Source organism: Diadema antillarum, unplaced genomic scaffold (assembly GCF_040938485.1).
Source record: "Diadema antillarum isolate AM-2024a unplaced genomic scaffold, OU_Dant_1.0 seq00001384_RagTag, whole genome shotgun sequence".
In the NCBI taxonomy this organism is placed as follows: domain Eukaryota; kingdom Metazoa; phylum Echinodermata; class Echinoidea; order Diadematoida; family Diadematidae; genus Diadema; species Diadema antillarum.
Window position 1 is genome coordinate 742,659 of NW_027272140.1, and position 15,563 is coordinate 758,221.

At 38.9% G+C, this 15,563-nt stretch overlaps 1 protein-coding gene across 2 annotated transcripts in view; it reads left to right on the forward strand.

Moving 5' to 3' along the window:
• LOC139708890 (protein O-GlcNAcase-like) overlaps positions 1-15,563 on the forward strand; it is a 39,034-nt gene that overhangs the window by 11,342 nt on the left and 12,129 nt on the right. The window contains exons 5-10 of one of the 2 annotated variants that reach the window (XM_071620852.1): positions 1,365-1,463; positions 2,224-2,352; positions 3,618-3,776; positions 4,295-5,250; positions 11,634-11,808; positions 13,869-13,922. In XM_071620852.1, coding sequence (XP_071476953.1) covers positions 1,365-1,463; positions 2,224-2,352; positions 3,618-3,776; positions 4,295-5,250; positions 11,634-11,808; positions 13,869-13,922 — 1,572 coding nt within the window. The remainder of the gene's footprint in view (positions 1-1,364; positions 1,464-2,223; positions 2,353-3,617; positions 3,777-4,294; positions 5,251-11,633; positions 11,809-13,868; positions 13,923-15,563) is intronic. The other variant, XM_071620853.1, reaches the window with a different exon arrangement.

Below are 15,563 nucleotides of genomic sequence, written 5' to 3' on the forward strand. Positions count from 1 at the left end.
TGCATTGTCCACATTGACATACACACAGAATTGTTCAAATTGACTCCAAAGAAACCTTACTGTCACCCTTTAAGTAATATTGACTAAACTTTCAGATTTACTTCTACAGACCCAGAAGCATCGGGGAACATAGATGTTCAGCTAGAATCAGTCTTCATTTACTGCCCACTGGTGTACATTTGATATCACAAATAGCATCCGCAAGGCATGTGTCAGCGAATATGAACATCAAAGCGTACGCTCATTGATAATGGTCGACTCTAGGGGTGCGTTAGAGTGCTCTAAAGCGAACCAAAGCGAACTGAACCAAAGCGCACCGTACCGAACTGTGCCAGATTTGAAGCGTTCAAGCGCTCTGTCAAGAAAGCGTACCTCACGAGTTATTTTAGGAAAGGTCATGCATTTTTGTAGCAAGAATGTCATTCACCTGGCGCTTGAACTACTTACAGCTGTCCCGAACAATGAGAATGATGTCTTTGCATTGTGACGTATGCGCATAATACGTGCATGCTTTACAGCAAACTTTTGGTACGCTTTTGGTACGCTTTGGAGCACATCGGGAAGTGGTCCACTTTTAGTTTAGTACAGTACGGTACAGTACACTTTAGGAGCGTTCGAGCGCTCCTCTGGCGCGGGTACGGTACGGTACAGTTCGCTTTAGGAGAGCGCTCGAAAGCACCCTTAGTGAGATTCTTGGCTGTGTGTGTACTTACATAGAGATCAGCAATACAGCTGCACACAATGTGTTAAGGGGATTCTCTAATATATCAGAGCTAGGCCTGCCTTCCCACTCTATGAATCCTCATGCTACTGGGTCTACAAGATCTGTTTGTTTGTGGTGTGAACAAATGAATAAGGTTCTGGACTTACACATACATTTCTTTCTCATACCTACCTCAATTCCTTTTTATTCGTTTTTTCCCCCCAGGGTGCCTCATGTGTGTTAGTTCTCATACATTTCTTTTAATAAACATGAGTGCCAAGCACTGTCAGTGAAGCCCACAAGATGTCTCCATACCTATCTGGTCACAAACCCAATCTAGGTCTACTTGACGAACGCTACTTGTGCAGCTGACACCTTTGATACACTTGACAAGATGGAAGGGAAGAGTGTTGGTGTGTGGCAACAGCACAAGAAGTATTGTTCTACCAAATTTGACTCTGAAAATGAGATATTCTCCAAAAGATATCAAACTTCTTGTATACTTCATATGATATGTCATGCAGGATATAATTGGTGGTTTCATGTTTAATGCTGGTGCTGGTGTTAGTGCTCTTTCAACACTTTTACGAGCAACAATCTCAAACTGGTCATATGTCACATGGTGCTGAACTATTACTGTGTACACCTTTTCCGTTTACAGAATACTGTGCTACCCGGGCGCACCCCTCCGTCAAAAACTCAGAGTACCTGCAGACTCTGGGTGCAAAGCTCCTTCCAGATATCCACATTATGTGGACAGGTGAGACTGACCATTTTTGACCTCTATCCGTGACCTTTCAGTGGGCAGTGTCCTCCTTTATCCTGCTAGATTGTGATCTTTCTACACTGACTGAGGATCACGTAATTAGTCACTGGTCGTTTGTTCCCTTTTCATAGACTTGTATTGGCACAAAGATTTTGCATACAGTATACACTCTTTTGAAATTGTTCACCTCGTTTCACTTAGAACCCACTGCGCTGATTAAATTCACTTACAATGTACATGAGCTCAAAAGCCACCGATATGTTACCTTACAGTGTAATTCCACCAGCCTATTTGTGCCATGGATACTGTTGTAATTCTACATATCTTAGTTTTGCATGATTTGTGATCTGATGTTCATATTAGCAATGCTGTCTTTGCTTTTATGTGCATGTGAAGGTTTTTATGCAGACACATGTGGAAGTCATTCGAAGTAATGCAGGAAGAGAGTACTGTAAAACGAATGGTCACATGCATATTAATTTCATGAATTTCGCAAGAGCCAAGATTCAAGAACTTAAAATGCATGTGAAAGTTCTTGTCTACACTGTATGCATTGATTGTTAGACGCAACTCGCAAAAATTTCATGGCACAAAAATGGTTGTCTGCTCCTACTTTGCGAAAATTTCATGCCGGGAAAGTATCATGTTTACAGTATTAATGGAACAAGAAAAGGTGTAGGAAGTCACCAAGAAGATTAATGAGGAGAGAAAAGTGTGTGACTTTGGTTTGATCTTTTCTTGACCGCGAAAACAGGTGGCAAAGTCGTGTCAAAGTTCATCACCATCGAGTCCGTCAAAGAACTGACCTCTGTGATCAAACGCAAGCCACTCATCTGGGACAACATTCATGCAAACGACTACGACCAGCAGCGCATGTATCTGGGTGAGTTTACGTCAGTCATGTCGGAAGACAAGGCTGTTATGAGTCCCGTTGCAAGACGATTTCAATCAGCAGTTCAGCGATCAGTTGGGCAGTATTTTATTGTCAGTCACAACAGTTTGGATATCATGAAATCCCTTGTGACATATGATAGTGAGTGTTCTCAGTGGGTAGCATGTATGCCTAATGAGCACGAGAATGCTGGGAACACCAGTTGTAACAGGTGAGCCAGAGTTGTGCGTCAACGAACTATCTCCTCAGGTAAAGCTATAAAAAACTTTCCCTTTTTAAATGCCATCAAGTGGAGGTCCTGTATATTCGAGAATCCACTACCTTTGTACATCTAAGAGATCCCACTCCACTCCATGCGACGATCAGAGAATCTCACACACTCTTTGAAATCGGGGAACAATACCCATCCTATGATGTTCATCAAAGGCGACTGAAAATAGTGAATGATATCAAGCATACACATAGGGTTGTAGATTAGAAGTAGAATTATGTGGGTTTTTTTTAAAGCATGGTGAGAGAATTATGTCAACACTTTTGATTGAGCCATTTTAGTCTCATGAAAACTGTCACTTTCTAAGAAGTTTTCTTCTTTGTATTAGTGAATAACCACAAATGATGTGGAAATGTATTCTATATGTGTGTTTGCATGTCTGTGTGTAAACATGTATTTCAGTTTAGTGATATGGAAGAGCGGAATATGGATATATCCTACTTTGAAACAGGAAGGATCCTTTAGATGAATGAAACACTTGATGATATTGGGAGGGGGCTGTTTCTTTCTAAATGACAGCAATTCAGTATTATTGAGTATTTGGTGAATTCCCTTTCATTCTTACCACGTTGGTCATGTGTTATTACAATCTGAATTGTGTGATCCCAATATTCTCTGAAGTTCATCAGTATTGCCGTCTGGTCAGATGAAATTATGATTCATGATCGTGGGAGTGGTTAAAGCTGGTGTAAGAACAGAATGAGGAAACTAGACCATAACCCACTTGAAAGAGTTTGTGAGCTTGAAATAATGATAATAATAGCTGTTTTTTATATAGCGCATTTCAGAGTTGGAAAGAATTTCAATGCACTTTCCAGACTTCAAAGATAGAATATGATTATGATGGCGGAAATGATTGCATTTGTGTGTAATGTTTCTCTCTTTTCTGTTCTTTTTTTAGCAATGGTGATTTAAAAAAAAAATGTGTTGTGAAAATTCTAAAGATGTCTCCTCCTAACCATCCCCCCCCCCCTTGTTCACACAGGCCCATACAAAGGCCGATCAACGGATCTGAAATCTTATATCAGTGGTGTCTTAACGAATCCCAACTGCGAGTACTTCCTGAACCACATAGCTCTCCACACGCTGGCAACGTGGAACAAAGCTGGTGGAAGTGCTGATACCAAGAAAGACGAACCACCAGGTCTGTAATGCTTGATTTCCTGGAGTGACCTGTTTTCCAGATGAAAATTCACATTTGGTTATTAGTTGCGTGTATATAAGTAATGGAAGTCCTACTAATATAGGAGAGGCGACATGATATTACAGGAAACCTCTGACAAAAACAGGAAAAAAAATATTGATAAATAATATATAGTAGCATAGGTTTTAGGTCTTACAACCATGCTACAGAAGACATGATACAACATGTGCAGATAGTATGGAGGGAAAACAAGCATGTAGGTGCCAAGTCATTGATATTAATTACTTTGTTTTGGATATCTCACCCAATTTCTAACAGATTTTCATCAAATAAACTTTGATTTCCTCATAGAATTGTATGCTCTTTAACATTTCATAAAGAGGTTTCTAAGTATCTCGCAAAACCTTATAAGCTGAATCCTCTCCTCGACCAGTACTATACCATCCCTTTAATGTAGGTAAGGCAATACTAGAATTGTGTGTGAAATGAGTATATTATGGTTCTTTTGTGTGCTGTAGGAGACATGACAGAAGAAGCAGCAATAAGTGCAGATGAGCAACTCGAGACTGAAGGCAATAATGAACCAGGCCAGAGAAAACTCAGAATAAACCATGGCGACTACGACCCGGACCACGCCCTCAAACTTGCCATCGCCGACTGGCTCAACGTGTTCAGTCAGACTAAGCTGAGCAGCAAGAAGAAGGTGGTGGTGATTCCGCCCGTGGTGACACCCCCACTGCCCCTCACAGCCCCACCCGTCCAGAGCGTCAACACCTGTATGAGTGTCACGCCCACCACCAACACCTCCTTTGCTGCCACCCTGGAGGAGACCACTGGAGTCGTCGCCTCGGAGATCCTGAAGAAGACAGAGGTGTTCAGCCCGCTGGGCGTTGAGAACTTTACGCCGTCTTCCATTCCCGTCAACTCCCTGGTCAGCCAGCCGCCCAGCATGGAGGACACACTAGAGCCCATGGAGTGTAATGGCGATAATGCCCCAGCTGATTCGAATGCCTTATTTAGGACTAGTGATGCGGACTCCACTGTGGTGCCGACCAAGGGCAGTACTAGTATATCTACGAGTACGGCAACGAGTAGTAAGGTGACGGACATCGACATGCACGAGGCGGATGTCGCCGAAAAGTCGCCGGCGAAAGAGCCGCAGGAGGTCGAGGGTGAGGAAGACATCACCCCGCTGACAGACTCTAACACGGAGAGTGCAACGGACTGTGAGATGCAGGTGGACGGCTCAGCTGAGCAGCCCGTTGGTGATAGCGAAAGCAGCAACGGACAGGAGAGGAAATCGGTGGTGCGAGAGCGGGTCACGGAGGACGACCTCGCCCTCATGTGCGAACTGTTCTACCTGCCCTACGAGCATGGGCAGAGGGCAACCCAGAAACTGGAGGACATTTATTGGCTCAGGACTAATGCGTTTGTGTTGTGTTCTGCCAAGAAGACAGGCAAGACCTCAGAAAAGGTAAGTAGAGATGAAGTGTAGCCATTGATATGCTACCACAGAGCCTGTGTTGGAGCAAGTTGTTACATTGCCTGGTGGCAACATGTTATCTGTGGGATCATTAACCAAGCATTAAGAAAAAGTATTGCATGTAGCCATGATTTAAGGTTTGTCAAAGTTATGTTTTTTTTTAAGCATTTTGACTTATCCCTTACAAAGTTATACCTACTGTAGAATATATTCTGCATGAATGCAATGAAACAAATGTAAGATCAGTCCAGATTTAAGTGAATATGATTGTAGATAGTAATTACCATTTGTATGTTGGTGTGGTTTTTTGTAAAGTCTTTATTTGGCACCCAATAACAGTATATAGATCATTTATGTGTACTTCAACATTGTATTTGTTGTGTATGTGGTATATCAGTAATTACACATTTCAATAAATAATGTACAATAATTTTCAATGTATAAGCCTCACCCCTTTTTTAGGTCCCCAGTGGAAGAAAAAAAGTTGAAGTCAGAGGTTGTAACCTTTATGAAAGTCCATGCGAGTGTCTGAATCCTTCAGCTTTTTTTTTTTTCATGAAAGACTTTACACTTTTTGTAGCTGAGTCATTGATAGTATGACTTGTGGTATTCACTTTCTTTCTTGCTTCTTTTCTACCAGCACATGTCCCTAATTGAAAAGGACTTCAGTGATCACTAGTGCACATTTGCTTGAAATGCTTAGTGTTAATAGAGCGAGTGATACTGAAATGAGAATTTTCTAATAGTTTATTTTCATCAGTTTTAATGGAAAGAATTCTACATGAAGGCACTTGAATATTGGAAAATTACATGGAATGCTGAGGTGATAAGACTATTTTTTTTTCTGTATACCCTTGTATAAGCAGCACCCCCCCCCCCCCTTTTCTGTTTGTAGTCCATTGAAAAAGGTGCAGCTTATACTCCAACAAATACAGTATTTCTTACATAAAGTTAATTCACCTAGGGTTCATGTTGTGGATCTTTCAAGATGCTGAAACTACAAACTGTCTTGCACAAATAATGGTCATGTCAATATCTTAATGGTGACGTCTGTAATAATATTGCTGAATCTGCTGCTTACTTGTTGCATTGGTTTCATTCAAAAGAATCTTTTCCTGCAGTATGAAGTTGTATCATCTTATGTAAAAAAGCCAAGCAGCAACTATTATCCTGAGCACTGATGATAGAAAAGGAGGTAGCAAGGCTTACTGTACAACACTCGCGGTTTTGTAGGAAAAAACAAAATGTGCAGTGTGGATAAGAATATCCTATGCACTGATTTTGTACTTAATAAGATTACTTTTGATCATTGCATTCTAGAGGTTACTTGTTATCCAGTCTTTCATGTTGCCCATATCAAATTTTCCACATTTACTAAAAGATATGAGGCACCTGAAATGTTTGGAGGGTGCACTCCCATTGTAGTTGTGCATCACCAGCATAATCTCATGCTATGTTCATGCAATGCTCCCCCCTCCCCCCATGGTAGTTCTTTTTTTTTTTTTTTTTTTTTTGACAACGGTGTCTTTACAGAAAGGGACAATACACAAATCAAGAAGGGAACAGAAAATGTGATTAACTCACAAGGAATATGATGTAACGTAATGGGGTTATGAAACAGCAGATTCCTACAACACCTCAGTTGTGATAAGATTCAGAATAGTCTTTATGTTGTGTATTTGCTGATTCTCATGAAAAGAGAAGAGGTTTGGTTGAAATTTCAGTTGTGAAAATATGTTTCTCCTTTTTATCATTACCATGTAGTTGCAGAATCTAGCATATAATACAGAGAGAAAGAGCTAATTTCCACAAAATATGGTGATCATGCTTTTTCTACAATTGCCCCTTCTCTCTGGAATTCTCTACCTGCCTATATTACATCTAGCCACTTCTGTTAATCACTTTAAGACTCGGCTGAAAACTTATCTTTTTGGTAGAAAGTCTTTTGGAATGGTCCAGTTGCGGGTCGGTCGATGGAGATGCACACTGACTTTGATTTTCAGTACTTATTTATCACATTTATACACTGTATCTTGGTTTTTATTTTGTATTTGTATTTTTGTATTATTTTGGACTAAATATTAATTTTCCAGTAAACCGTGCGCTTAGAAACATCCGTTTCAAGCGCCTTATAAATGTATTGTATTATTATTATTATCATTATAAAATCTTTTATTTCATCTACCTTTACTGAGGATTTTCAATATATTGAAAGTTTTGCACACATGGACGAGGGGAATTTCTTGTGGTTGATAGAGTAGAAATTGCTATGCTTTATTACCTTTTAATTTCAAAATAATGTAGAAGTGTGAGGTACAAAATGTATTCTTATGAAGTGAGTGTTTATTATCTTATGGGACCATGAAGCAGAATAATTGTAATCTGATACAAGATAAACGAGACATGAAAACTCGTCACATTGAGGACGAGTTAGGTGATACGCTTGTGGTCATCAGATGACAGTCATCTGTGATCGACAAAGAAAAATATGTGATATAGGCACCTTGAAGTTATATTGAGCGTGCATGCGAAACCGTTTCTGTAACCACTCGGCCACGGGTCATCCACGGAAATGGTAAGACAAAAAAAAACAAAACAATGTATAGATATAACAGGGGGAAAGTCAATGCCCACTCAACCAACGTGGCCGTGTGAACATCTATTGCATTGCTAGACGGAAAAGCGGCCTTGTAACGACTGAGGTCGCTATGCCATTTCTGGCAACTTGGGAAAAATATGTCCCGCAGACATAAAACCTATAATCGGCTGGTTTTCATACCTTGCCTTTAATCACAATTTTCAGTGTAATGACGTCATCAAATTAGAAAACAATGACATGGTCTTGAAAGACAATTGTTCAAAGTACAACACCTCAGTCGTCGTCATTACATACTATGATCGATTGACAAAGTCAACCTGCAAAATTTTGCTGCAGTCGAAGCAATGTGGTCTCCAACACACAAAAAAGAGGGATATGGCGTGTGTGTGTGTCTGTGTGTGTGTATAGGTGCGTTTATATACGAACGTGATTTCTACATGGACGAATATGTAATACAAAATTGAAGAAAAAAAGTAAAATAGCTAAGTATTTTGTTTCGTGATCTTGTGGGGTTCGAACCCGCAACCTTACGTCTCTGAGACGTTGCCTTTAACCACTCGGCCATACGTCTCGACGAGAAAATATGGGGAACGTAAACTTATGTATGTGAAAGATACATGAGGAATCGTTTTGTGCACATTCCATTTTCATTTTCAGTTTTAAACTGCAAAATTGTCAATCTGATGAGAAGATTTCAAAGAATAAAATGCATGATTACTGCAGCTTATTGTCTCAGCTACAACATACTAAAGTTTCAGAGGAAATGAAGCAAAATCAGCTGAGATAAAGGTGCTTAAACGTTGTTAAGTCAATGCATGGTTTAAAAAAAAATCACCTCCCATAGACAATACACGTAAACTTGTCCGATTTTGCGTCTTTACCTTTAATCACAATTTAAGGTATGATGACGTCATCAAATATCAAAAGCATGACATGGACTTAAAAGGCAAATGTTCAAAGTACAACATATCTGAATTTGGGATAATATTGAGCTTAAACAACAGAGATACGAGTAAATGAATGTCAGAAACAGTACCTCAAAAAAATTAATTCCACTTTTTTGATTTCAGATGATGATATAATGACGTCATGAGTTTTCCTGGCAATATTGGTACTTGAAACGTTATTTCCAATTCATATGCTTTTGTAATATGCAATAGAAATATATTGTCACCAGACGTTTTAAAGAGCTATGGCGACATAAACAAAAACATGTTTTTTCACTATATTTGCAGAAAGACGCGCGCGCAGAATTTCAACTTTGACGCCAGTGCATTCCTTTGTTATAGGTCAAAATCGATCGGAAATCAATGGATATTGTTACTCAAAGTATCAGAAATCCAAATCAGTCAAAAAAATTGCATTTTCATGTTGGTTACGCCCTCTGCGCGTGAAATTGCGTGGACGGACGCGCACGCGAGAAAATGTTTGAAACGCTTAAAATTGTCTGAAACTTCGAGATTTCCCATTGGGAAGTCGTTTTGAGCCTTTTAAAATTTTGACGCGCGCAAACGCGCGCGTAATGATGACCTTGGTAACTAGCGTCAAAAAGTAAGATAGAGCCTGACCTGAACTTTATGTCCACCGAAAATGATGCAAAAATGATATCTAGTTATGAAGTTATGATCGATCATGTGACAAGGTCCGAAAATCACAAAATGGCGCCTAGATGACGTCATAGATATGTTACTGTCATGAAAACCTTATTGTGCCCAGATATTGTTATGAGACATGTTGACTGAAAATGTCATGTCATTCCGTAATGTCATTGTTGAGATATTGACGACACAAAATGTGGCAGAAAGAAAGAAGAATAAAAAAAGGAGAAATTTTGACAATCACAATAGGTGATACGCTGATAGCGTATCACCTAAAAAAGAGAAATTTTGACAATCACAATAGGTGATACGCTGATAGCGTATCACCTAATTACCATCCTTCCGTCCGTCCTGTTCATTGGTAATCAATATTGTACAGTGTAGATAACGTAATTCAGAAACTGTTTGAGGTGCAATGTGTATCATACTGAAACTTGGCATACATGTACATGTATGGGTGAACACAGTTGTGCGGATCAACTTTCAGGTGCACACCCCTGAGGTCAAAGGTCAAGGTCAAATTCTCAAAATTTCACTGTTTCCCCCATATCTACAAATCATGCAAATGCCTGAAGGTATTTTCTTGAAACTTAGTAGACATGTATACATGTATCATCAGATATAATAGATTCTTTAGGGAAAGTTTTGGACGACCATGGGGTCAAAGGTCAAGTAAATATGCTAAAATTTATTAATTTTTTTGGGGGGGGATATATATCTTGGAAATGGCTCACGGTATCTTTATGAAACTTAGTACACATGCATAAATTGCCTGACAATGATTCTCTTGGGAATTTTGGTGTGAAAGGTCAGGGTCAAGAGTCAGGGGTCAAAGGCAGGTTAAAATGCACAAATTCTGCTATGTAATGCTGAAATTACACTTTTTGTCCATACCTTGGAGATTACACAGTGCATAAACTTAATACATGCATTTCTGCACAATGATTCTGCCGGGTAATGATTGTCCCCGCCGAACGAGTTCGAGCAGGGGACTATGAAACGGGCTCCGTACGTGTGTGTGTCCGTGTGTCCGTCCGTCCGTCCGTCCGTCCGTCCGTGTGTCCATGTGTCCGTGTGTGCGTCCGTGTGTGATCAAAATCTTCAATTTGCTACTTCTCTGTCATTTATGAGCCAATTTTGATTCTGTTTGCTTTATATGATAGCACTACATGGGAGCTTTGAAACTTCTACACAGAATTTCAGTCGTGACCTTTGACCTTGACCTTTGACCTATATTGTACATTTTGCTACAAAATGCTACTCCTTCGCCATTTCTAACCCGATTTTCGATTCCGTTTGCTTTATGTGATGGCATTACATGCTGTAGGTGAGGGCTTCAAAACTTCTACACAGAATTTTGACCTTTGACTTCTTTGACCTTTGACCTTGATTTTTTACCTATATTGTACATTTTGCTACAAAATGCTACTCCTTCGCCATTTCTTACCCAATTTCGATTCCTTGATTTTTGACCTGTATTGTACATTTTGCTACGAAATGCTACTCCTTCGCCATTTCTAACCCGATTTCGATTCCGTTTGCTTTATGTGATGGCACTAGGTTGAGGGCTTCAAAACTTCTACACAGAATTTTGACCTTTGACTTCTTTGACTTTTGACCTTGATTTTTGACCTGTATTGTTCATTTTGCTACAAAATGCTACTCCTTCGCCATTTCTAACCCGATTTCACTTCCGTTTGCTTTATGTGATGGCACTAGGTGAGGGCTTCATAACTTCTACACAGAATTTTGACCTTTGACTTCTTTGACCTTTGACCTTGATTTTTGACCTATATTGTACATTTGGCTACAAAATGCTACTTCCGGCGGGGACATATAGTATGCACCGCATAATTTCTACTTTTCCTTGTTATCTGAAGAATTAATGGCCATGAGGTCAAAGGGCAAGGGTCGTAAGTCAAGTTAAAATTTTCATCTTCCTAAATACATGTTCTCTAAACAATTTAGCCATCCATTCAAATGAATGTGCTGTTAATGCAGTACTGTTATGGTGTCATGTTACAGAATGCCACACTTTGTGCTGTGAAAAGTTATTTTCCTATGCTGATACGCAGAAATACAGTATTTTGAATTTATGAAATGTTTGAAGTTGTTTAAGGTGCTACAGCAAAACTTAATCCCACCACATGTAGTCTTTTTTTTCTGTCTTTTTTTAGGCGGCTGAATGGACTGACCGTGCTGCCGAATTCTTCAAATTCTGCAAGGATGTTAAGCAGCTGATGTCCCGGCTCCTGAACACGCCCAATCGCAGTCTCCTGTACGACATCTACCCGTACATGTGGGATATGGAGATCGCTGTTTCTATGATCGGCTCTTTCGTCAAGTGGCTAGGTATGAATTGATATTTGAGAGTAGAAGATGCCACAAATTGTCTTCTTTTTTTTTCATTTCTGTGTTTGTATGCTGCATTTTGACACATCTAGATAGTGTTTGAAGTGTCTTTGTGTGGCTGTCTTTGTCATTTTTTTTTTTATATTGTTATGTAGAAGCTATAAATTGCCTCTTTAGATTTTTTTTTTCTTTCACATGTTGATTTCGTCCTTGTTCTACCTCTGTGTATGCCGTCATATATATATATTGTCTTGGTGTCAACCCTCCGTAGTTAAAGTAGGTACATTTTGCTATGATTCCATCATGCACTTGCCATCTTAGCAGTTTTGTTATAGTTTACTGTCTCTTCTCTGGGATTTTTTTCAGGGATATTTTTTTAATCTTTAAAAAAAAAAATAGAAATGATACTTGTTTCAGAAGTAAACAGTTAAGTTTGCTTATTGTACGCTAAAATAGTTAGGAAGTGCCCCCCCCCCCAGTTTGTTGCGTTTCAATTCGTGTGAAAGTGTTCTTAATGTCAGATTGTGACATGCTCACTTTGAATTGCAATTGCAACATCTTAAGACAAGCAAGAATTGATGGATAGACACACTGTTTTGCAATTGAATAATCAGACAAACTGTAAAAATGCACATTTGTAAGATTACAAGGGGCACATTAGTCACTTTCAAATCTCTTTTCATTTTGTTTATCATTTTTTTTTTTTTTTTTGATGGGATGCAGGTAAGGGAATGAGAACAGCAAATGAAGGATTATTTTATACTACATGTTGATATGTATTTCTGTACTGTTTAAGCTGGAACAGAGTAAGTTTATAGCTTATGTCTGTCCCACATGCCCTCTGTGGCATAAAGTGGTTTTAGAAATAGTCTCAGGCACATGCAGATGCTGTGCAATCCAAGACATGCAATAGAAAACCATGGTTTCACTTTTTCAGTTTTGTTTATCTTGTTCTTGAAGTATCGCAAGAAGTGAGCAGTAAACACATGTTCTTGTGCCAAATTCATTAAACAAATGGTGTCTATTGCTTTACTATATGCTTCTCATGAAATATTAATTTACTGGAATTTCCTTTTTCAGTTGAAAGGCAATATTCATCTTCATGAAAAAGAAACAAGTTAAAGTCTGTTCTCCAAATCTTTTTCCTGTAGATAAGTTTGACATGGGCCCAAATTTGACTCTTTAGAGTCTCTTTCTGTTGTGAACCCAAGTGTGTTTGTAAAATTGAAAAAGGAAAAGGAAATTGATATGAAAGGTCATTTGCATTGTAGGTGAATGTTCCAGACTGCTATGAAACTGCAGTTGATATAAACAAACAGAGGGTATGTTGAGGGATAGTTATTACCTCTAGTAACAAGTAAATTTTGTGGCATAAAGGCTGTACATTGAGGCTTTGAAAATGAGACAAAGCAGTTATAAGAAAAATAGTTATTCTGGTTTTACTTGTGGTGGAAAGAAGGGTTGTAATAATTGTGTACCATTTTAACTTTCTTCTAAAGTACATTGTATTTCTTATTTTGTCTGTGAGCCTTTTTGATCATGCAATAATTTTGCAGAGTTCAACACATTGATGTGAATTTCAAACAAGTTCCAAACCATGGCAGTATCATGCTTATTTTTACTTCTCCCAATGTATGTATTTGAATAAGTTGGGGTGTAGTATTTTGCTGCTTAAAAGTATTTCCTTTATTGATTTTTTTGTTGTTGAATGAATAGCATCAATGCAATAAGAAATGTTCACAGAAAAGGCTGTAACTTGATTATTGAAGAAGAATGCGATTCCTGAAATGGTACATGCTGTGTATAACTTGAGGTACATTGCACTGTAAATGTTGTTTTATGAATGTATCCCTTAACCATCAACTATAAAGGGTTGTTCTTGCACCATTTTTCTCCTAACTTGCGCTTTATTGCGATAACATTTAATTCTCTTTTTTATGTTTCCCCTCGCAGCGTGTGGTTACTGTACTTTGCAGGCAGCACTAATGCTCTCCTTTTTTTCTCTCATTTTCTCCCATTTTGTTTGTGTTCTCTTATAAACCTATGTCTGAAAATTACAGCATTGGGACTGTTGGTGGAGATGGGCTGCGACTACTTGGACACCTTCTACACATGTACGAACAACAGAGGGCAGCCTTCACTCTATTACCTTTATGTTATCATTTGTTCACATTATATGCCAAGTGCTGCGCAGCTGTAGTGCGAACGCGAGAGGAGGTTTGAGATGCATCCCTCATTGAAAATGCCTGTTCGCTTTTGTACTTCAGTGCTGCTATCACTTACATGCCAATCTCTTGAAAATGACAATGTGTGAACCTTTGTCTGCTACAGCCCATCAAATGAACTTGCTCAGCAGAAAAAAAAAAAAAAATGAGTTGGCAGAAGTTGCTGAGTACTCTGTGGGTAAAATCTGAATGTTGCATGTCTACTGAACAAATTTATTGAGACAAACAAAATGGAAGATCGATTTTTGGTTTTTTTCACTGACCATTTTAAGAAGTGTTTTAGAACACCAAAGAAAAGTTGATATATGCTGTGTGTGCAGTGAATTCACAGGGCTTTGATATGAGGGATGCATTTCTGGCCACCAAGAATGAATGCTGCATTAAAGCTGTGCGTAGATGCTCTGTATTTTTGAAGCGATGCGACCCACCTTAATATGACTGCATCATCATTAAAACTTCTGGGTTGTGCAGAGTTTGGTGAGTAGATTGCTGGGTCTGGGGCTGCGCTGAAGCCTCTCTGACTTTACGCTGCTGCAAGCTTGCTGCAAGCAGCAAGGCTATGTTGGAACCAGAGTGAACAGTGCTTCCGGTTTTAGATCCTAGCAAGCTGTGGAGGAGACTCGGCAAGGCAAAAAAGGTGAATTTAAAAATTCCCCCCCCCCAAAAAAAAAGGAATAAATAAATATGAATAAATAGATAAATGAAAAATGATAATGATAATAATAAAAATGAATAAATAAAGAAAATTCTAAAAAATGAAAGAAAGCAAAAAAGAAGAGGTCCGCACAAAAAAATGAAAGACATACTTGCAAGAAATCAAAGGGCCATGTTTTTGATTTTTGGTTTTGTTTTTTCTCAAAGGAAACTACACAACACATGGCATCTTGGAAATGAGGTCCATATTATTTGCATATCAATCCGATGTCATTCTTCAATTTGCTGATATCACCTTCCTTGCAAAATACTTCTCATGCAGTTGATTGCATAGCCTATGCACATCTGTTTGCAGGCCTCAGTCTGGGTGATGATTAATGGGTTTGACAGACAAGAACAAAATGAAAGTTGCTGAAGGCTGTTGATCATCAGCAGCAGCACCAGCGTTGCTGGTTTTTCATCTCATTGCGCGGTCTCTCGTCTGCATCACTCCAGACAGCTCTCAGCGATTGTGCTGTGCATCTGCGTTGAGTCTTGCAAATTTAATTCTGATGCTGCTGATATTGTTCACAACAGGCGTGGCAAGATTCTTGGGATGAACCAGTCGTATTCACAGTGATTCGTCACAAGAGTGTTAATTGTTTACATTCCATAATGTAAAAGCTGTTATTTTCATGTACAGATATTTTCGATGAATGAGGAGGTCACAGACATTTTTGGGAGATTTTTTTTTTTTCCTTTTGGAATTTGACACTGACATTACCATTCACTCTGCCAACTTTACTGTACTGTACATGGCAATATTTTTGTGTGCTGTTAGATTTGTGGCCAGCCTGTGATTTACGAAAGTCACAAAAATTACACCCTCATGAAAAT